The sequence below is a fragment of the Anabrus simplex genome, chromosome 1, assembly GCF_040414725.1.
Source record: "Anabrus simplex isolate iqAnaSimp1 chromosome 1, ASM4041472v1, whole genome shotgun sequence".
NCBI lineage: Eukaryota > Metazoa > Arthropoda > Insecta > Orthoptera > Tettigoniidae > Anabrus > Anabrus simplex.
The window spans coordinates 1,639,004,934-1,639,026,902 of record NC_090265.1 but is presented as its reverse complement, the minus strand read 5'-3'; the positions used below and the strand labels follow the sequence as shown (position 1 = coordinate 1,639,026,902).

Below are 21,969 nucleotides of genomic sequence, written 5' to 3'. Positions count from 1 at the left end.
AAACCCGTGTAGCACTTCTCAGCAAACGAGTGGTAAGCCGCGATGTTGCATCATTATGAACGGGCGGTAGAACACTAGAAGTTCAAAATACTCTTATGTCTTGTTCGTGAAAATAACACTAAAATAGTTCAATTTTGCAGTTAATGTTTACCTGTCTGATATTATTGTTAATATTTTGGTGGGAGTACATTGAAATTTTATCCTATTCATCTTTTACGTAGTATTCCCCATCCGGTTACTCATTCCTGCCACCTGGCTGACAAAAATTTCTGGGGAGAACACTGGGAGAGGAAGTGAGAATTAATAATTTAATCTTGGTTTGGGTGGGTGGGAGGGAGGGTTCTTGGTGGTGTACTTGAATTGGGAGCGTGATTTTAGAGTGGGGGAGGAGGATTTACTGGTTGATTGATTTGTTGATTGAGGGTCATGGCTACTCGATCCACCGAGGGGCCCCCGAAGTTAGGTCGTAGGTGGCTATTGAGGAGCAAAGGTAATAGGTTATTGGTATCCTTGTTTGGGGTGGAGAGGAGAGGTGGAGGACGGTTTAGAAGTTTATTTATTGGTACTGGCGGGTGTGAATGAATAATGAGATTTTACTATATCCATAGTTGGTAGGCTGGGTAAGGAAAGGTTTAGATTAAGCACTGAGGCCAAACTCGAAGAGGACTTGCTTGTTATGCACACACTCAGTGGGTTTTGTCGGACCAGGTTTAGTTTGGATGGATCTCACCAGGACAAAATCTGAACCACAGACCTCACTGAGGGCTAGACAAAATTTGCTTTCTTCTTTCTTCTTGAGTGCTGATGTGGGCCCTGCCTACTGGTGGCCACTGGTGGTAGCTTGCAGGGTAGGGCTGGCTGGCAAGTGATCAGGGAGCGTGCAGGCCATGCTGGGTTGGTGGGCAAGCGAGCGGGGTGCTTGCGGTTAGTATGGTGAGTGCTCGCTTGATCGCACCTGGCGGCTGGTGGTGGTACTAGTGTACTGGCAACTTGAAATCTTGACAGCGAGTGTAGCTAGGTCTTGGGCGACTGTGCTTGCCTTGACAAGTAACGAGGTGCTCGTGTCAAGCGCTGGGTGCATACCCCCCATTTATCTTGTTTTGGGTGGATAAATTTGTCCAATTATGTTTTGGCCCTTAACTTAAAATATCCTGTTTTGTTTCTTTCAGATGTAAGTTGCAGATTAGCCACAATGCATAGTTTGAAAATCTCTGATCTAGTACAAACCATTCACCAGTTAACCAACTGATTTAAATAGTAATAATGACAAGAGATATAGGTCTAACACACAACCGTCCACCAGTTAAACAACGGCTTTAAGTAGTAATTACAGTAGATGTAGTTCTGACACATAACTGTCCACAAGTTAACCTAGTCCTTTAAATATTTTATGGAATTGTTGAGTCTCCTGTGAAAATTGTATGTATTTTCTTTGTATTAACTTACAGGAGCATGCAGCTCTGATGAGGAGAAGAAAGATCATGAATCAAGTGATAGACTTCAGAATGTAGCAGAAGGAATGACCAACCCTGGGCAAGAACAGCTTCAGAGCAGTGATAATGGATCTCGGGCAGCACATTCTTTTGAGGATCATGGCTCATGGCAGGGGCAGGACAACTCCCCTCCTGCTGTCAGTAGTGGCAGACCATCCTCTCCGTACTCCCCAACTCGAGCTACAGACACCCCTTCAGCAACTCCAGTATTACCTGTTCAGCCACAGTATCGGCCACAACCACAGTTAATTCAGGCTCCTCTGGCTATGTCAATGACTACCCCTCCTCCTCCAATATTGTCACAACAGCCTGTACAACAGTTTGTATCATATACAGCCCCACCTCCACCAATTCTAAGTCTTCCACCCCCAGCAGTACCAGGTCCATCACTTCCACCCCCTACTGCTTTACCAAGTCCTTTACCAGCCCCTTCAATCCCACCTCCAGCTGCTATTGCTACTCCCTCGATTCCTCCTCCAACAGCATTGCAAGCATCTTCAATCACACATCCCCAACCTGGTGTGTGTCCCCCTGGAGCTTCCTTGGGTTTATTACACCCTCCTACAATTTTACCACATGCAGTACCAAGTGGTCTATCAACTAATACATCTAGTCTCTCATCTCAGCTACTGCACCCACCCCCTATAATTCAACAACACACACTCTCAACTACTCCTATTCTCACTGCTCAGTCAATTGGACCTGCCACTCTATCACACACTGTTCCTGCATTGTCGACAATCACTGTATCAGCCCCAGTTTTGCAGCCAAGTCTTTCTCTTCCTCTGCTGTCAGCTCCTGTTGTGCCATCTCTCTTAGGACACCATATTCCCCCTCCAAGTGTTTCCCTTCCTGTTGCTGTCCCTGCCACCGCCGACCTTGCTGCGCTGACTGGGACAGGAGGTAACTAGGCTTAACTGTTAGTTAGAACTCATTGCTCTTAATATAACAAAAAACATGAAGGTGGCAGCCATTGTTTAATTGGCCACAGAATGTTGACTGGAGTTTCCTAGTCTCTCCAGAAGCACCCGTTGCGGATTCCACTGGCGAAGAGGCGACGACCCAAATGGCACGCGTGGTTGCACAATGTGGTGATGATATTGAGGAGATCATCAAAATCAGAAACCCGGATGACCAGGCTCTGTGGTAAGTAAATGAACTGAAATATTTTGCATTGATCATAATAAGAATTGCAAAGGAGACACTTTTTCAATACTTGTACAACAAACTCCCGATTATCCGGGTGCGGGTTATCCGTGCACCCCCGAGTTTTATTGTATTATTATGTTTTATTTTGTTTCCTTTATTTTTGCCACGGCATTTTGAATAGTGCGAACTGCACGCTTGAAATTCAAGCACACACTTTACTGCAAGTGTGCTGGAGGCATGCTTTGTTTGAGAACTGAACTCTAAACAATGCACCGTATAGCAGTTCTTTGTTGGTGTTCTGTGATAGCAGTCATGGCAACGAAGCGAAAGAGTGGTTTTACCTTTAAAACAAAAGCTTGAATTAATTGAAAAGCGTGAGAAAGAATCAGTTAAGAAATTGGCAAATGATTATGTGATTAGCATTTTGTAAACTCCTGTATCGGTACCTCAAGTATTTTACCAACAATGGATGTTGTAAGTAATTTTTATATTAGCCTACTTTATTGATACAAGTGGTTATTGAATGTGTTAATTGTTTGACATGATTGCATTTTCAAACGGTATTGTATGTTCTGTATTATTAAAAGTTCCTTTTTTTCCCACCGGGCGAGTTGGCCGTGCGGTTAGGGGCACACGGCTGTGAGCTTGCATCCGGGAGATAGTGGGTTCGAATCCCACTGTCGGCAGCCCCTGAAGATGGTTTTCCGTGGTTTCCCATTTTCACACCAGGCAAATGTTGGGACTGTACATTAATTAAGGCTACGGCCGCTTCCTTCCAACTCCTAGACCTTTCCTATCCCATCGTCGCCATAAGACCTATCTGTGTCGGTGCGACGTAAAGCCACTAGCAAAAAAAAAAAAAAAAAAGTGTTTTTCATTAAAATGCATAAAATTGTATTATTTGTGTTTTCAGTTATCCATATGAATTTCTCTTGTGATTAGCCTGGATAGTAGAGAGTTTGTTGTATTGAATTGCTTTCCAGCTGTTCCAGGGTTGCCATGCGTCCAGTTTTTATCGGACATGCCCTCTTTATAAGGGCATGTCGGGTGGTTTCAGAAAATGGTTAATTGTCCAGAGTTTTTTTTCTCCCTATAAAGTTAATTATCATTAATATCATAGATTCATCATCATCATCATCATTTCTTCGCTCCAGCAAGCCGGGTGCGGTTGTGTACTAGCCGTCTCCAGTTTGTTCTATCCGTCCACAGATCCTGCTCATATATGCGACACCAGTTCACATCTCTAATTTCAAGGTCCTTCATTATCTGTTTTTCCCAAATATCATGAGGTCTTCTTCTTGATCTCTTCCCAGGAACATTGTGGTCAAATTATGCACAAGGAGTCCTGTGAGGGTTCATTCTTTTCATGTGACCATACCATTGCAATCTCTTCACTTCTAGAGTCTCCAGGAAGCTTCTTTCCAATCCAAGCTGTTGTCGGATATCCACATTCCTTATTTTATCCATTTTTGTGTTTTGTAGACAAGAACAGAGAAACTTCATTTCTGTTGCCTGAAGACGACTCTTTGTTGGTCCAGTAAGTGTTGCTACTTCCAGGCCATACGTCAATATAGGTACTAGATATATTTTATACAAGCTGATCTTGGAAACTAACGGAAATATTTCATCCCAAAGTATTTGACGTACAGCGTGATAGAATTTGGAAGCTTTCTGTATTGTTACTGATCTCTTGATGTATGGTATTGTCTGATGACAGAACACTACCTAAATACTGGAAGTTGTCTACAATATCCATCTCCTCATCTCCAATTCTTAGATGAACAGTTGGAGCCAACTGTCTTAGTTTTGCTGATTTTGAGACCTATGGTTGTAAAGGCTTTATGCCAGAGATCTAGTCTGGTTTGTACTTCCGCTTCTGTCTCACCCCATACCATTACATCATCAGCAAAAACCAGGGCATTAGTTGTTCGATCCTTTCTCTTAACCACTTTTAAAACTTCATCCATTATGATTATGAAGAGAAGTGGTGAAAGACAACTACCTTGCTGGACTCCACTCGTTATTTAAAACCAACCTGACCTTCTATCCTGGACCTGGACACAACACTTGGTTTCATCATATAATCGTTGTACTCGTGATATGACGTCATCGGGCACTTTCGTGTGTCTCAAACATGCCTGCGTGGTACATGGTCTTATGCTTTCTCGATGTCCAGAAAAACTGTTATAAGTGTTTTACCTTTCTCCCATTACTTCTCATAGAGCATTCTGGTGGCAAAAATGAGGTCTACTATCACCTTTTTTAAACAATGGGATGATGACTCCTTGCTTCTAGTCATTGGGTATTACATTCTCTTTCCAGATTCTATTTAGTACTCTGTACATCCACTGTTACCTCTCCTAGTGCTTTGATCATCTCAACACTTAATTCATCTGATCCAGTTGATGTGTTGTTTTTCAGCTTAGATATTGCTGTCTCCACTTCCAACCATGTCAGATTTGTGGTATTTGTGCTGCCAAAATCAAAAGGTTCGTCGTCTAGTGGGGTGACATTTTCATAACAGTTCAGCAAAGTTTTAAAGTGCCTTTGGAACTCTGTAATATTTTGGTCTTACCCCTAGTCACCTCACCATCAGGAAGTTCTACAGGTTGGATAGATTCATTTTAAGTTCTTCTATTCTTAACAATACTGCATAACAGTTTTTTTATTTCCATCCTGTGTTATTTTGGTAGCCAGATCTTCCTTGCATTTCTGCTTTTCAGCTACAACCAACTGTTTGACCTGTAATTTTTTCTTTCTGTAAAGTGACAGCTTCTCCTCTATTTCGTGTTGATCTCCCCGCGTTCTTGCTTGATATAAGGATCTTCTTGCACAGTTTCTGTCATTGAAAGCCTTTTTAATATCATCATTCCGCCAGGCAGTTTCTTTAGGTTTCCTTATTTGACTCTGTCGTCCACATACTTTTTCTGCTGTACCAACCACAACCTTCTTTAGAGTATCCCATTCTTCATCTACCAATTTCAGTTCTTCTCTTGGCAACAACCTGCGGACACCTTCCCTGAATTTTTCCTTTACACTTGGCTCGGTTAGTCGCCAAGTTTTTATTTTTGGGACTCTTTTGTTACAGACTTTGGGAGGTCTTTCCTCTGCAATAATTGCAACCAACAGTCTATGGTCTCCACCAAGGTCTTCACGTGGAATGACCTTAACATCATTGACATTTTTCCATACATTTTGGTCTATCAGAATATAATCTATTACTGTGCCTATTTTATCATCCCAGCTATATCTTGTGACTTTATGGGAGTCCCTTTTCTTGAACAAAGTGTTACTCACTATCAGGTTGTTTCTCATGCATAGATCTAGCATATATTCTCCCACTTCGTTTCTGTTTTCCATTCCATGAGGGCCCAGTATGGATTCATAGCCTGTTCGTTGTGAGCCAACTTGTGAATTAAAATCACCCATTACAATTAGATTGCCATACTCAGTGTGTTCTTCCAAGTTATTAAGGAAGTTGGCCTTTTCCTCTTTTGAGCATCCTTACCTGTGGAGCATAGACTTGGATCACATTGTACTTTTTCCCTCCTAAGTTCACAGATAACTTAATTATCCTTTCACTAACATACTCAACTTCACTACAAGCATCTATGTCTTTATGTATTAAAAATCCTACTCCATTCTTAGACTCTACTTCATTTCCAGGGCTGAGTGGCTCAGACGGTTGAGGCGCTGGCCTTCTGACCCCAACTTGGCAGGTTCGATCCTGGCTCAGTCCGGTGGTATTTGAAGGTGCTCAAATACGTCAGCCTCGTGTCGGTAGATTTACTGGCACGTAAAAGAACTCCTGAGGGACTAAATTCCGGCACCTTGGCGTCTCCGAAAACCGTAAAAGAGTAGTTAGTGGGATGTAAAGCAAATAGCATTATTATTATTATTATTATTATTATTATTATTATTATTATTATTATTATTATTATTATTATTACTTCATTTCCAGACCAGTAGAGACTATAATCCAATCTGATATTCATTTTCCCAGTTTTCTTCCACTTTGTTTCACTTAGGCCCAAGATCAGAAGTTTCCTTCTTTCCATGAGGTCGACCAGCTCTTCAGTTTTGTTTGTCATTGTCAGGATATTTAATGTTCCCACTCTGATACTTTGTCTTCGTTTGGTTTGGGTAGCTGGTATAACATCGGGCTGAAGATTATTGCATGATATGTGTTAAATAAAGAAGGATTCTATGTGCAATCACACGTGGAAATGGGCAAACACATTAAAACAATTCAAGCAATATTAACAGACTTCTTCATAAAACAGGGTAGCAGTTTTGAAGGTGAAGTAACTGCAGAAGAACAAACTTTTGCTTTTCGCACTGTTAAATACCACAGTAGTTACAACATAATAGCATGTACATCAGGCTTACTAAAAAGTTCCCAGATTCTGAATTTACAAGGAAGTTCAGTTTTTGGAAGTTAAGAACTTCGCTACTAGCAATATATCACAGTTTCTATAGGCTATATGTATTAGTGTTATTTAAAATTAACTTAGTTGTCGCTGTGATCCATGGTGCTGACAGCTGTCGTTTTTTTTTTTTTTTTTTTGCTTATAAGAATATGGCAACCCTAAAGTTGTGTCCTAAATTAATGTTTATATTCTTAGTACATAAACAGAGAAACTATTAAAGACAGCCTGATGGTACTGTTTGTGTTTGAACCTATATTGATACCGAGTGTGTGCAAGCACATTTAGCCATTCTGCTGCTTGCTGGAGTCATTACAATAATAGGCCAAATGGCTGAGGTGAGTAAGTTTCCTTACGAGCAACTAGAGGAGATAGATTATCTTGGATGAGTAGGCCTTCATCAGTCGCCTTGATAAAGAATACTGCAGTGTTTTTGAAGTCGGCAGCATGTACATAAAACAGTATGGTCCGATAGGGAAAAAGAACTTGCTAGTTATTTTACAGACTGTGGAAGCTTCACATCCAAGAATTTTTATTCATCTTGTCTTGCTGCTAGAAAAATAAATCTGCTTTAATGTACTGTGCATAATAATGTGCGAATTACTATCTCCTCAGAATGTGTAAATGGAACCACCTTATGTATGTGTATGTTTATATGTTCATAATTTCATACATGTTTTTCTGGTGGCTTTTAAGGTTTTTACATGACAAGCAGAGTACGGCATATATTCAGTTCCGCTGCTTAGTGGACAGGTTCCGATCTGAAATGGAAAAGGAAGGCAATGAATTATCTTCAGTGAAAGTGAAGGAAGAAAAAGATGAGGCTGGTGTAAAGCAAGAAAAATCTGATGATGATAGTCATTTGATGAATGATATATTCAGTGGGGGCCGGGAACAAAAATTTGACAAAACTGCTGAAATTAAATTAAAGAGAGAAGGCAAGTTGGAGCATGGAGATGATGAAAACTCCCGACATAGTGAAGGTGAGTCTTGGAAATTTGAGAATGATGTTATTAGCAGTATATCACAGTTACTATACATGTACATACTAGAGTAACATTTATCTGAAATTTGGACCTTTGGTCAGATTGGAGATTTTTGTAAAACATGATTGTAGAACATACTGCAGTTTACTTAACTATGTTATTGTTCAGTCTAATGGAAATTAGTCAATTTTTATCTCCAAACTTAGAATTAATTTGTAACAGGTTGTTTGTTTTTTGAGATTTTTTTAGATTTATCATTACAGATGTTATAACAGAACTAAAATCATAATATAATTAATGGAAAGGAACAAGGAGACTAGTAAACACACACACAGAGGAATATGAAAAGTAATACGCTGTAGGATGTTAGCTGTGCAATTTGCCCCTGTAGCTGTTAACTTGCATTTGGGAGACAGTGAGTTCGAATCCCACTATTGGTAGTCCTGAAGAAAAATATATTTCTGGGTTGGTGCAGTTTTAGAAAGCTAGCAAAAAGAAAAGAAAAAAACCCATCATAATGAAAGATCGGAATGAGAAGTGGAAGCAACAGAAAGAGTGGGCAAACAGGAGAACACAAAATGATAAAAGACAATCTCCATCTCCATAATTTTATACACTACTGTATTCACTTACAGTACATATTTAAGTTCTCTTCTTATCAGTGCCAGTTGTTCCATATATCTTCCTGGCCCCTGTCAAGCTCATTTTGCTTGGCTTCATCAGGAAGGCAAGTCAACTCCAATTGTGGGGTCATCTTGACAGATTTTTAGTCTTGATGAGAGAAGTGTACAAACACAAATTAAAAAAAAAAAAAAAAAAAAAAAGCGGGGGTAGGTGTGAAGGCACAAGAAGATCAAGTGGTGAGAGTACTAGGAACAAACAAGTGACAGATGAAGTCATATACAGTAAAACCTTGTTAAGATTTTTCTGCAGGGGACAATAAAAAAGAACATGTTGCAATCTATGTAAATAACAATAATAATACTAATAATAATTAATAACCATTACAATATGAATAAAATAAAATACTTAATCGCCTCACTCTTGGGCATCATTTGTAATTTAATTCAAAATATGTGAATAACTTACTAAAAGAAATTAATAAAAATAATTAATCAAAATGTCCATAGTATAAGTGCCAGAGTTGACCAGAATGGATCCCTCGAATTTTGGTAGAACATGATATTTCTCTCTCTCCCAGGGTGTGTACATAAAGCTGCGTACGGGTTCATCTGCTTCAGGCCTTACCTAACCCTTTCCAACCTGAGATTTTTTCTTTGAATTGTGATTTTTTTTTCTTATTTCAGTGTACATAATTTTGAGCCTAGATTTCAGGTTTAAAAAAATATATTTTCTTTGCCATTCTCATGATAAACCACCTGCACAATCATGCTAGTTAGGGTTTGAGTAAATTTCTTTACTGAATAACATGTTGAGCATATGGAATTCTGTAATTGGATGATTTTATTTACAGTGAATCAAATATATGAAGTAAAATAGGTTACAAAAGATCAATATAGGACATAAACACAGAGTATTTTTTTTAAAGTAGTCTTCGGTTCAGTGCCAGTTGGGGACTCAGTGATTGGAATTATTATCAGTAGAATTCTTCTTTCTTGCATGTTCTTCCTCTTCATCAATATCGCCACCATTCTGTGTGGTAGTATTGAAATAAATAGCTAATGCGGACTCACAGTCCCGCGCAACTATTCAATCAATCAATACTGATCTGCATTTAGGGCAGTCGCCCAGGTGGCAGATTCCCTATCTATTATTTTCCTAGCCTTTTCTTAAATGATTTCAATGACATTGGAAATTTATTGAACATCTCCCTTGGTAAGTTATTCCAATCCCTAACTCCCCTTCCCATAAATGAATATTTGCCCCAATTTGTCCTCTTGTATTCCAACTTTATCTTCATATTGTGATCTTTCCTACTTTTAAAGACGTCACTCAAACTTATTCGTCTACTAATGTCATTCCACGCCATTTCTCTGCTGACAGCTCGGAACATACCACTCGTGATATAGATGTTGTTTCCCATAGGGAACCTGAAATATTTGTCCCAAATGAGTAAATTTATAATACCAGATGAGAATCATCAGAATCATTGCCTGTGTGTGAAGATACAGGTTCAGGTACCCTGTCATCATCATCATCATCATTATTACCATCTTCACTGAATAAGTCCTCATAATCAGATGCATGAGTTAACTTTGCTATTTCTGCATGTGATATCCCTAAAATTCATATAAATGTCTTTTGTATTCACATAAGTATACTAATGCATAAATAGAGAAATCTTCCCAGAGTACTAATGATCATTTTTGAGGTTAGAAGCACACCATTACTCAAACTCTAAACCGCAACATCGTGCTAGTTACATTTTGACAGTTTATTATAACCGCTAGGTTCAAAAGGTAGCATTGTTGAGGATACGTATATCTTCTATGATGATTCTAGGATGTTTTAAAATGATTTGCAAAGAATTCAATATGTTAAAGATAATAAAAGGGGTGACTTACCTTGAGGCCGCATGGTATGTTTTGTTTACGAAAATTTAAACACATATGCTTCCTCCTTTTGGCCAACTATCGAAATAAAAACAACTGCCTTATGAAGTGCGGAACCTGCATGATCATTGCAGTCCGGTGTGACTCACGGAAACGGGCTAGTTTTCTTTTTATGAAATAAAACCCCAACCCACACGATCTTGCAGTCCGGGGGGAAGGGCTAACCTTCTGAAAACGACTAAATGGGTAGGAACTGCACCTAGGTTCATCAATAATTCCACTGATTCTAAAATTACTAACTATATTATAAATAACATCTGTGCATGGGCACCTTATCAACACACCAAAATATACATAAAATACACTCACAAATTACCACTGGAAGACTCAGTACTTACAACAACAACAACAACAACAAAAACAGTGGGAAACCCAAAGCGAAGACCAAGCTACCATTTGCAGCCCATTTAAAGTTCATTAGAGAGAGAGAGAGAGAGAGAGAGAGAGAGTGTGTGTGTGTGTGTGTGTGTGTGTGCGCGCGCGCGCATGCGCGCGCCCTTCACTGTCTCTGTGTATCAACACAACTTGCATATTCTCATTATTGGCACTTGTTATATCACACAGATACTGTACCTTATAATAGCGTGTTCACTGACTAACACTTGGTTTAAAGATAGATTCACTCGAGGAAGCGCACGCTTGCTGTTCCCGAACATAAATTATGCAAAGTGCAACCCGATGAAGATAAAAACAGGAAAGATAATCAAAACCCATAAATAGCACCAAATTAGCACAAGAAGCAAAATACTTACCATCGAACAGCAGCAGCAGCATTAAATATACTAGCGTGGAGGGCACAAAACATAAAGGAAAAGGGCAGGATCATAACTAGCTACTTGAGGTGTTGCCAGGTCAACATTACTAACTACTAAATGAAAGCAAGATTAAATTTCAGTAAATTGAACTTTACTTAAAAATTAGGAAAATTTAAAAAAAATTTATGAATGAAAACTGAAGAACAAATAATTGAACTCTAAATAACCTCTTTCAATTATGAAGAAAAATAAATTTTTAAAGCAATAACTATGAGTGCGCACTCGGATAACAACGTAATTTTTATATAGTAATAAATAAGTAAATAGAAGAACATATACCCCATAAAAGGAAAAAATTCTTATTATTCAATTCATTAAAATAAGAGATAAATGTCTATTTTCTTAAAATATTTAAAATCGTGAAAACACACTCAGATTACATACTACAGCTTGCATTACTCAAAAAATGACAAAGTTTAGAAAATTAATTACACCAGTGACCAGTGTTTTTGTAAGTGGGTGTACTACAGTAAATCACACTAAACTGAAATTTGTTTCCAGACCCTGTACACAATAATTTCAATCATCCCAGAAACACGGAATCACACCGAATATTAAAGGCAACGATAGCCAACCAAATATTCCACACATAAATAATAAAAGAACACAAAAGATAATAGCATGAACCCGAATAAAAATATGTCTCAAATAATTTACAAATTACGAAGGGAAACACAATTAAAATTCCACAGAAAAACAGAACAAAGGTCCACACGAAGGATGCAGCTTCCTAAAACCAACCCAACATCCGACTTAAAAAACAACAGGCAAAGCCCACACAATATTAGCGTTGCCGGAGAGAAGATAAAATCATGACAAGCAATAATGAAAGAAAGAAAACACGGGCGCGAATTGCCTGAGGAGGGCAAGTAACTATCATCAAGAAATGGGGGGAAACTAATTTCAGTTTCCTACAACCAGGATATTACAATAATATAATTGTAATATTTTGAATTTAACATTTCCTCCAACCAAATATTAATAGAAGATTCAAATGCCGGTTATTAAATTTTAATTTTAGGAGGCTGTGGTAAACGGTAATGGCCGAATAAGACCGGAAATGAACCATCTCATTAAGTAATTAAACAATGATCCATTACAAAAACAATACTAGCACACAACGTCTTTCAAAACATTGATAACAGTGCAATAGATACCACAAATATGAATGAAGAAAAGTAGAAGGAAATCCACCAACTAAATTAATAATAATAATAATAATAATAATAATAATAATAATAACTTATGAAACAGACAAAGGTATCACAACGATAATCTCAATTGAAATTAAAGGAATGGAATAATTTGCCCGTCAGCAGCGCATATACCATGTTCCAGAATTACTCCATAATTAATGATTTGGATATAGAATTTTACAAAAATTTAGTTAGGTTACATTTTAATATTTAGAAGATACAATTTATATAATTAAAATGTCCGATGCAGAAGAAATTCTAGCTTAATTTAATGAATAAACGGTGGCCGACATGTCCATAAACTATAGGCCTAATTTCAATTACAGTTGCGGAGTAGACACGAAATAATATTAGCAGCGTTGCCGAATTTTTTTAAAAATTATAGATGTCACAGATAGTTTGTTACACACATTCTTCTTCTCCAAATAATCCAGCAGTAGAACAGTTTTGAAACAATTTACTTTTGCTTACATCCTTGGGTGTCCAATTTAATATACGGTAATCCAATAGGTTACGTTCTAGGGCATTTTGGAATGAATTGCCCTCCTTCAGATATTCCGGTCACACAAATACTAAAAAACTGTAAATATGAAACACATTAAAACATAATTACGCTACAACTAGGGCAAATGCCTTAATTCGCGTGGCTGTTAGCCTGGATTATCAGACTCCACTCCAACAACTTTTACAGGACAGCTTTTTCCAATGCGTCAGTCATGGCGGTCAGCCGGCATCAGACTGGCGTGTAGGCAAGCAAGCCGCGCATCGCTCAGTTCAAAGTAGAAGTGCGCTTGCGCGCTCGAATCAACTAGCTTATTGAGCGAATCAGAAAAATCGAAGGACCGACGTAACAATGGCAAAATATGCATTTTAGATAGACATAGTTCAGGCACATAAATTAACGGCAATTCAAACAATGGCCGAGAATGGTAGATAAAGACCCCAAACACAAATACATATGTCCAATAAATGAATGAATGATTGATAAATAAATGATTCGATTTACCATCTCTGTTTTGTATCCATTGACTAGTGCTAGTTCTTTTATGAAATTTAGTTCCTTCGTTAAATTCCAATGTAAAATCTGCTCATCAAATCAAGACTAGTTCGAGGAAACTACCAATAGTTGCATTTTACCATCTACAACTAATAGATTACAGAAGCATGCCTCAAATCAATACATGAAGCAGAATATTTCCAACGCATTTAAGATTTTAAGCTTTAAACACTATTGAGTTTTAACAGAATTTACGACTCAAATTTTAATACAATAAATCAACTAACAATTGTTTTAAAAAAACAAAGAACTTGAGAATTTTAGCCAAATCTCATTATTGTGAAGATATTACTGTGTTTTGGACGTCATTGTTATTAGAATCAACGAATATCCCAATTTTGGCACTGTCATTTAAATAGTTAAACTGTCCATTGTGTTTACAAATGCCTATGTTTACCTATTTTATCACTTAGTTTTTAGAATCATAATTAAGTACAAATTAGTTATAAGCAAATTAACAATGACAGGTCTTAACCTTGAGATAATTTACAAAGGCTGAGGATGCTTGAAACCAAGCGAAACATGTCCCTTTTATTGTAGTGTTGTAGCAATGTGAATTTCTAACAACACAAAATCAATTGTATTCAAAAGGTGGAGTAGAAAAATAAAAAATACAAATTTGTATGCAAATTATACAAGGTGAGTTACGTATAACCTATGATTTAAGGATTTTTTCTTATATACAAATCTGATTTCTTCTCTTATCCAAATTTTATTAGTTTTATTGTGAGTTTTAATGGTTTGAGGTGAAAAACGATGTTTCTTTATATTGCCTCTCAAGAAATTAGGTGTTAAATCCAGCGAGATACATTGTTTAAGGAATTCAATATCTTTTCCCAATTTGGCTATCTTTATTCTTAAGCTTAAGTACAGAAAAGCTTTTTGTTTTGCTTGGTAGGGTGTATCATTAAGAGATATAAACTTCATGTTGAATGGTCCATATTGAACTGTGATTACATATAAAATTAAAAGTTTAGTTTAACAATTCCAACTTTTCAATACAAAATTTTTGTAATGCGGGTTACATGATGATGACCTTGACATTAGGTCGAAACTAGTTCCAAATGTTTCGTTTACAAAAAATTTGTATTGAAAAGGTGGAACTGTTAAACTAAATTTTTTATTTTATATGTAATACACTTCACTACACAACGGGGACTGGATATATGTGTCGTTTCCATTATCATTTCATCCTCGTTACGATGCATAGGTCGCCTACGGGTATCAAATCAAAAGACCTGAACCTGGCGAGCCGAACATGTTTTCGGACATTCCTGGCACTCAAAGCCAATACACAGTTTCATTTTTTTTCATACTGTACCACTCAACAAAATAAATTTCTAACTTCTGAATGGAATGCGAAATACACGCACTAATAGGCTCACTGTGTTATTCAGCAATCTCGCTGCTAACCGGCAAGCAAACTGAACATCCCTGTGGCCAACGACTTGCTCCCCGAAAGTGCAACTTATCCTCTGAAGTTCAGGAATTTAAGGCCCCTTTCCGTGATCACACAACTGTGGCCATGTTTCTTATCCAAGTTCGAAATCGCATTCGTTTCACAAGGGATGACAAATAACATTTTCAGGGCTAGGAAAAATGTGATCGTACTAAGCGGTAATAACGAAAATTTGTGACTTGATACGAGAGGTATTTTTATGGTTCATGTTTGTAAGTTACTTTAGTCACGTTCTAGTTCGTGAACCATGGGCAATGGCTGAGTGGCCTATTAAGTGGTCCTGAGAGTCGGGATACCAGTTGCTATGGAATGGAAGTGGGCTTCTCAGACATATTCTGAGTCATGGCCCTCCTTGTGCTCAGACGGCTAGGACTATACAATTCACCGGTGGTCCATAACCCGTTAGAGGAGAGATCCTCACTTGGACTATGTGCAAGTAGGGTAGCATCCTGCTTCGTGAATTTACCGAGCTCAGAACATTTTAAGATGTGGATGTGCTAGGAGTAAGTGATATTCGGGTAAGGGGAGATAACGAGGAAGAGATAGAGTATAAAGTGAACTTGACGGATGTTAGAAAGGGAAGGGCAGAGTCTGGGGTAGGGCTCTTTATCAGGAATACCATTGCACGCAACATAGTTTCTGTTAGGCACGTAAATGAGCGAATGATGTGGGTAGATTTGTTAGTTGGAGGAATTAGGACAAGAATTGTGTCTGTGTATTCACCATGTGAGGGTGCAGATGAGGATGAAATTGACAAGTTTTATGAAGCATTGAGTGACATGGTGGTCAGGATCAACAGCAAGGATAGAATAGTGCTAAAGGGCGATTTCAATGCGAGAGTTGGGAATAGAATTGAAGGATACGAAAGGGTGATTGGTAAATGTGGGGAAGATATGGAAGCTAATGGGAATGGGAAGCATTTGCTGGACTTCTGTGCTAGTATGGGTTTAGCAGTTACGAATACATTCTTCAAGCATAAGGCTATTCACCGCTACACATGGGAGGCTAGGGGTACCAGATCCATAATAGACTATATCTTGACAGACTTCGAATTCAGGAAATCTGTAAGGAATGTACGAGTTTTCCGCGGATTTTTCGATGATACAGACCACTCTCTGATCTGTAGTGAACTAAGTGGCCTAGGGTAGAGAAAGTGAAATCTGTCTGCAAACGAACAAGGGTAGAAAATCTCCAGGACGAGGAAATTAGACAGAAGTACATGGATATGATTAGTGAGGAGTTCTGAACAGTAGACAGTAAGTAGGTTCAGGATATAGAAAGTGAATGGTTGGCATACAGGGATGCTGTAGTAGAAACAGCAAGGGAATGCGTAGGAACAACTGTGTGTAAAGATGGGAAAAGGCGAACATCTTGGTGGAAGTGAGAGCAGCCTGTAAACGTAAAAAGAAGGCTTATCAGAAATGGCTCCAAACAAGGGCCGAGGCAGACAGGAATTTATTACGTAGATGAAAGAAACACAGCGAAACAAATAGTTGTTGAATCCAAAAGGAAGTCACGTGAAGATTTTAGTAATAACCTGGAAAGGCTAGGTCAAGCAGCAGGGAAACCTTTCTGGACAGTAATAAAGAATCTTAGGAAGAGAGGGAAAAAGGAAATGAACAGTGTTTTGAGTAATTCAGGTGAACTCATAATAGATCCCAGGGAATCACTGGAGAGGTGGAGGGAATATTTTGAACATCTTCTCAATGTAAAACGGAATAAATCATTCTGGTGGTGTTGCAAACAGCCAAGCTCATGGGGAGGAGGAAAATGATGTTGGTGAAATTATGCTTGAGGAAGTGGAAAGGATGGTAAATAAACTCTGTTGTCATAAGGAAAAACGAATAGATGAAATTAGACCTGAAATGACCGAGCTCGATAGCTGCAGTCGCTTAAGTGCGGCCAGTATCCAGTATTCGGGAGATAGTAGGTTCGAACCCCACTGTCGGCAGCCCTGAAAATGGTTTTCCGTGGTTTCCCATTTTCACACCAGGCAAATGCTGGGGCTGTACCTTAATTAAGGCCACGGCCACTTTCTTCCCAGTCCTAGCCCTTTCCTGTCCCATCGTCGCCATAAGACATATCTTTGTCGGTGCAAGGTAAAGCCAATAGCAAAAAAAAAAAAAAAAAAAGAAGACCTGAAATGGTGAAGTATAGTGGGAAGGCAGGGATGAAATGGCTTCATAGAATAGTAAGATTAGCATGGAGTGTTGGTAAGGTACCTTCAGATTGGACAAAAGCAGTAATTACACCTATCTATAAGCAGGGGAACAGGAAGGATTGCAACAACTATCGAGGTATCTCATTGATTAGTATACCAGGCAAAGTATTCACTGGCATCTTGGAAGGGAGGGTGCGATCAGTGGTTGAGAGGAAGTTGGATGAAAACCAGTGTGGTTTCAGACCACAGAGAGGCTGTCAGGATCAGATTTTCAGTATGCCCCAGGTAATTGAAAAATGCTACGAGAGGAATAGGCAGTTGTGTTTATGTTTCGTAGATCTAGAGAAAGCATATGACAGGGTACCGAGGGAAAAGATGTTCACTATACTGGGGGACTATGGAATTAAAGGTAGATTATTAAAATCAATCAAAGGCATTTATGTTGATAATTGGGCTTCAGTGAGAATTGATGGTAGAATGAGTTCTTGGTTCAGGTTACTTACAGGAGTTAGACAAGGCTGTAATCTTTCACCTTTGCTGTTCGTAGTTTACATGGATCATCTGCTGAAAGGTATAAAATGGCAGGGAGGGATTCAGTTAGGTGGAAATGTAGTAAGCAGTTTGGCCTATGCTGACGACTTGGTCTTGATGGCAGACTGTGCCGAAAGCCTGCAGTCTAATATCTTGGAACTTGAAAATAGGTGCAATGAGTATGATATGAAAATTAGCCTCTCGAAGACTAAATTGATGTCAGTAGGTAAGGAATTCAACAGAATTGAATGTCAGATTGGTGATACAAAGCTAGAACAGGTCAATAATTTCAAGTATTTAGATTGTGTGTTCTCCCAGGATGGTAATATAGTAAGTGAGATTGAATCAAGGTGTAGTAAAGCAGTATTCTGTAAGAAGGAAGTCAGCTCACAGACGAAACTCTTTACATCGGTCTGTTTTCAGACCAACTTTGCTTTACGGGAGCGAAAGGCGGGTGGATTGCTGGTACACACAGGTGGGAACAATGGGAGGAGGGTACTCGGAATGAGGAAATAAAGGTTAATTTAGGAATGAACTCGATGGATGAAGCTTTACGCATAAGTCGGCTTTGGTGGTGGGGTCATGTGAGGCGAATGGAGGAGGATAGGTTACCCAGGAGAATAATGGACTCTGCCGTGGAGGGTAAGAGAAGTAGAGGGAGAGCAAGGCGACGATGGTTAGACTCGGTTTATAACGATTTAAAGATAAGAGGTATAGAACTAAATGAGGCCACAGCACTAATTGCGAATCGAGGATTATGGCGACGTTTAGTAAATTCACAGAGGCTTGCAGACTGAACGCTGAAAAGCATAACAGTCTATAATATAATGTATGTATTTATGTATTTAATACGATGAGAATCGGGACTTCGATTTTACGACGTGCTAAGCGGGAAAAAAAAAACCGTGTTAATGAGGAACGCACTAAAGAGGTTTCCGTGTGTGTAGAAAGTGTGATACATTAACACCAGATTCAACACAAGATAACTGAGCATGGGAAGTAGGGTCCACAGAAAGAGCAGAAAGACAGTTGTTTATCTCGTTTCTTTTGATTTTACGTTTACTACACACAGATGGTAAATCTGGTGTAGGGATAAAGCTGCTGGTTCTCACAATTGGGAAGCTGGTGTTAAGTCTTCATCGTGTAAGGTATTGCTTGATTTGTGTATAACTTCACTCCAAACACTGCCTACTTCCTCTTAAAATAATTATCTCTACCACTAGATAGATAAAACAAAGCTCTTCAGAAGAAAATGGTCAATACCATTGAAATAAATGTGCCTTTCCATAGGTTAATCATTCATTTTTCTATGTAGACTTTTTGGTGAAAGCGTTTTTACAACATCATTTCATTTCACTCTTATCATGGACAAATTTGATTCTTAAGTCTGACTGTGAAGGTGACAGTAGCAGATTATTCCAGTGTTAAGGTAAAACAATTTTTAGGTATCAAATACTGTACTGCAATAATCATCATCATCATCATCACCATCAGTGCCCCACTCCAGTCGTCCGGGTGTGGTTAACAAGCCTTCTCCACTCCTTTCTGTCCTTCCACTTTTCCTGCTCCATTACTTCAAAAAAAAAAAAAAAAAAAAAAAAAAAAAAAAAAAACCTAAGCAAAGTCATCTCCATACAGGCCATGAAGGCCCTGGGAGGGGTGGATGGTAAAGGCTTTCACTATCCATAACCTCGGCACTTGATGGGGTAGAGTGTTTAGCTCTATGCCCGGCCGCCTTTTTCCCCCAGGAATTAACCTGGTACTCATTTTTTGTGTAGGTTGAGTGAACCTCAGGGCCACGTTCACCTCCGGAAGTGGAAATCTTGTTAAATTTTACGACTTCCTGTAGGGATTTGAACCCATGTCCTTCCGGGCGAATTGAGCACGCCTTTACCGCCTCGGCCAGGCAGCTCCTCTCCATTACTTCCACCACGCCCAATCCAGGTTCTCTAATGTCCTTCCAGATCTGATTCATCCACCTTCTTCTCGGTCTTCCAACTGATCTCGTTCCCTTAACTTCTCTTTCTAATTCCCTTCTTGCTACCCGTTCCTTTCCCATTCTTTTTACATGTCCGAACCATCTTAGTCTTGCTTTCTGTATGTTCTGTACTGACGGTTCTAAATTGAGCTCTTCTCTGATTTTAATATTTTGGATTCAATCTCTTGTCTTTTTAACGGATGTAAAAATTTAATTTCTACTGCGTGGATCTTACTATCTTGTCTCTTATTAGTTACGAGCATTTCTAGTCTGTATGTTACAATTGGTATGAAATACTGTTTATATAATGTTAATTTCGTTCTCTTGGGCACTTTATCATCCCATAGAAGCTCTCTGACTAGATGATAAAATGGTGTACCCTTACTTAGTCTGTTATTAATTTCAGGGTTGATTTCATTACTTCCATTAATAAGCTACCCAGATGTGGAAACTGTTCTTCGTCTATGGCTTCTCTTTATGTCTTTTCCACAATGTATGGCTACAGTTTTCTTTTTACTAATTACCATTCATAACTCCTTCAGATTGTCATTCCATTTGTTCAGTCTTTTTTGTACTTCCTTTTCTCCCTTTTCGCAAATCACCACATCATCTGCAAATACCAAAGCATTTAATTCATCACTACTGATACTCTGTTTTACACGTTTTATGATTTCATCCATCAATATAATAAACAATAATGGCGACAGTGCACTTCCTTGCTTGAGACCTTTTTTGTGTAATGTTTCAGAGTCACCACTCCCCACTTGTGCACTGCTTTTACTCTCATGATGGATTTTTATCTTGTTAATTAATGATTTTGGTACATCACTTTTCTGTAGGCATTCCCATAAGTTTTCTCTTAACCACGCATTGTTGAGTGCCGTACACTGCACGCAGACTCCCCAACACCCTCTGTAACGAAGTGACGTCCATTAGACGCGCGTTACAGCTTCTGCTTTGTGCTTCTATCTAGCGAATAGTCCTTGAACTATTACAAATGTAATAAGATATATCTACAGACGTAGCATCGCTCTTTCATTTGTTGTGTAAATCTATCGAGTTTTTATCAATTACATATGATATATCGCATCTGAAAAACCAAGTTCTTTACCGGGCGAGTTGGCCGTGCGCGTAGAAGCGCGCGGCTGTGAGCTTGCATCCGGGAGATAGTAGGTTCGAATCCCACTATCGGCAGCCCTGAAGATGGTTTTCCGTGGTTTCCCATTTTCACACCAGGCAAATGCTGGGGCTGTACCTTAATTAAGGCCACGGCCGCTTCCTTCCAATTCCTAGGCCTTTCCTATCCCATCGTCGCCATAAGACCTATCTGTGTCGGTGCGACGTAAAGCCCCTAGCAAAAAAAAAACCAAGTTCTGATGTTATCATGGCAGCTAAAAGTTTTCTTGTGATCGTGAATTAACGATGTTTTACCAAATCATTATACGGAAAGTTTAGTTTCGTTAAACAAGGACTAGGATATAGAATTTGAGAGTGAAAGCCGTGATCGTGATATTGATGTAGTTTTTGATACATGGAAAAATATCGGCTGTAATGTTATTACAAGTGATAAATATCACAAGATTTATTGTATTGATTAGATGGACAAATTAATAAATTAACTTATTATTTCAATCAATGTGATGTTATTGGCGGTGGGTTTGTGCGAGAAGACGTGGATAATTACAGAGGGCAAAGGGAAATGTTTACGGCAGATTATGGGTCTCAGAATGCTGCAAAGAACTGCTTATATTTTGTGTTAAAAAATTAAGTTGTTTTTTAGTGTCGGCCTCCGGATCCCAAGATAGCGGGTTCAAACCCGGCAGAGATGGTCGGATTTTTGAAGGGCGGAAAAAAGTCGACTCTCCATGTTGTACGATATCGGCATGTAAAAGATCTCTGGTGATACATTTGGTATTTACCCGACAAAATTAATTAAATCTCAGCCATAGACGCCCAAGAGAGATCCGGTTTACTCTGTCTGCCATCTAGTGGACCTAGAGTAAAACGGAACGTCAAAATTGACGAGCAGACAGCCAGCCAGATGGCTTCAAATCGAAATGTCTGCAAACGGTGGGTGAGGCCGTACGATTATTATTATTATTATTATTATTATTATTATTATTATTATTATTATTATTATTATT

The 21,969-nt window shown here is 38.7% G+C and overlaps 1 protein-coding gene across 4 annotated transcripts in view; it reads left to right on the top strand.

Moving 5' to 3' along the window:
- LOC136858644 (SURP and G-patch domain-containing protein 1) overlaps positions 1-21,969 on the top strand; it is a 292,627-nt gene that overhangs the window by 122,691 nt on the left and 147,967 nt on the right. For 3 of the 4 annotated variants that reach the window (XM_067138353.2, XM_067138355.2, XM_067138356.2), the window contains 3 exons: positions 1,449-2,396; positions 2,507-2,639; positions 7,766-8,052. In XM_067138353.2, coding sequence (XP_066994454.2) covers positions 1,449-2,396; positions 2,507-2,639; positions 7,766-8,052 — 1,368 coding nt within the window. The remainder of the gene's footprint in view (positions 1-1,448; positions 2,397-2,506; positions 2,640-7,765; positions 8,053-21,969) is intronic. The other variant, XM_067138354.2, reaches the window with a different exon arrangement.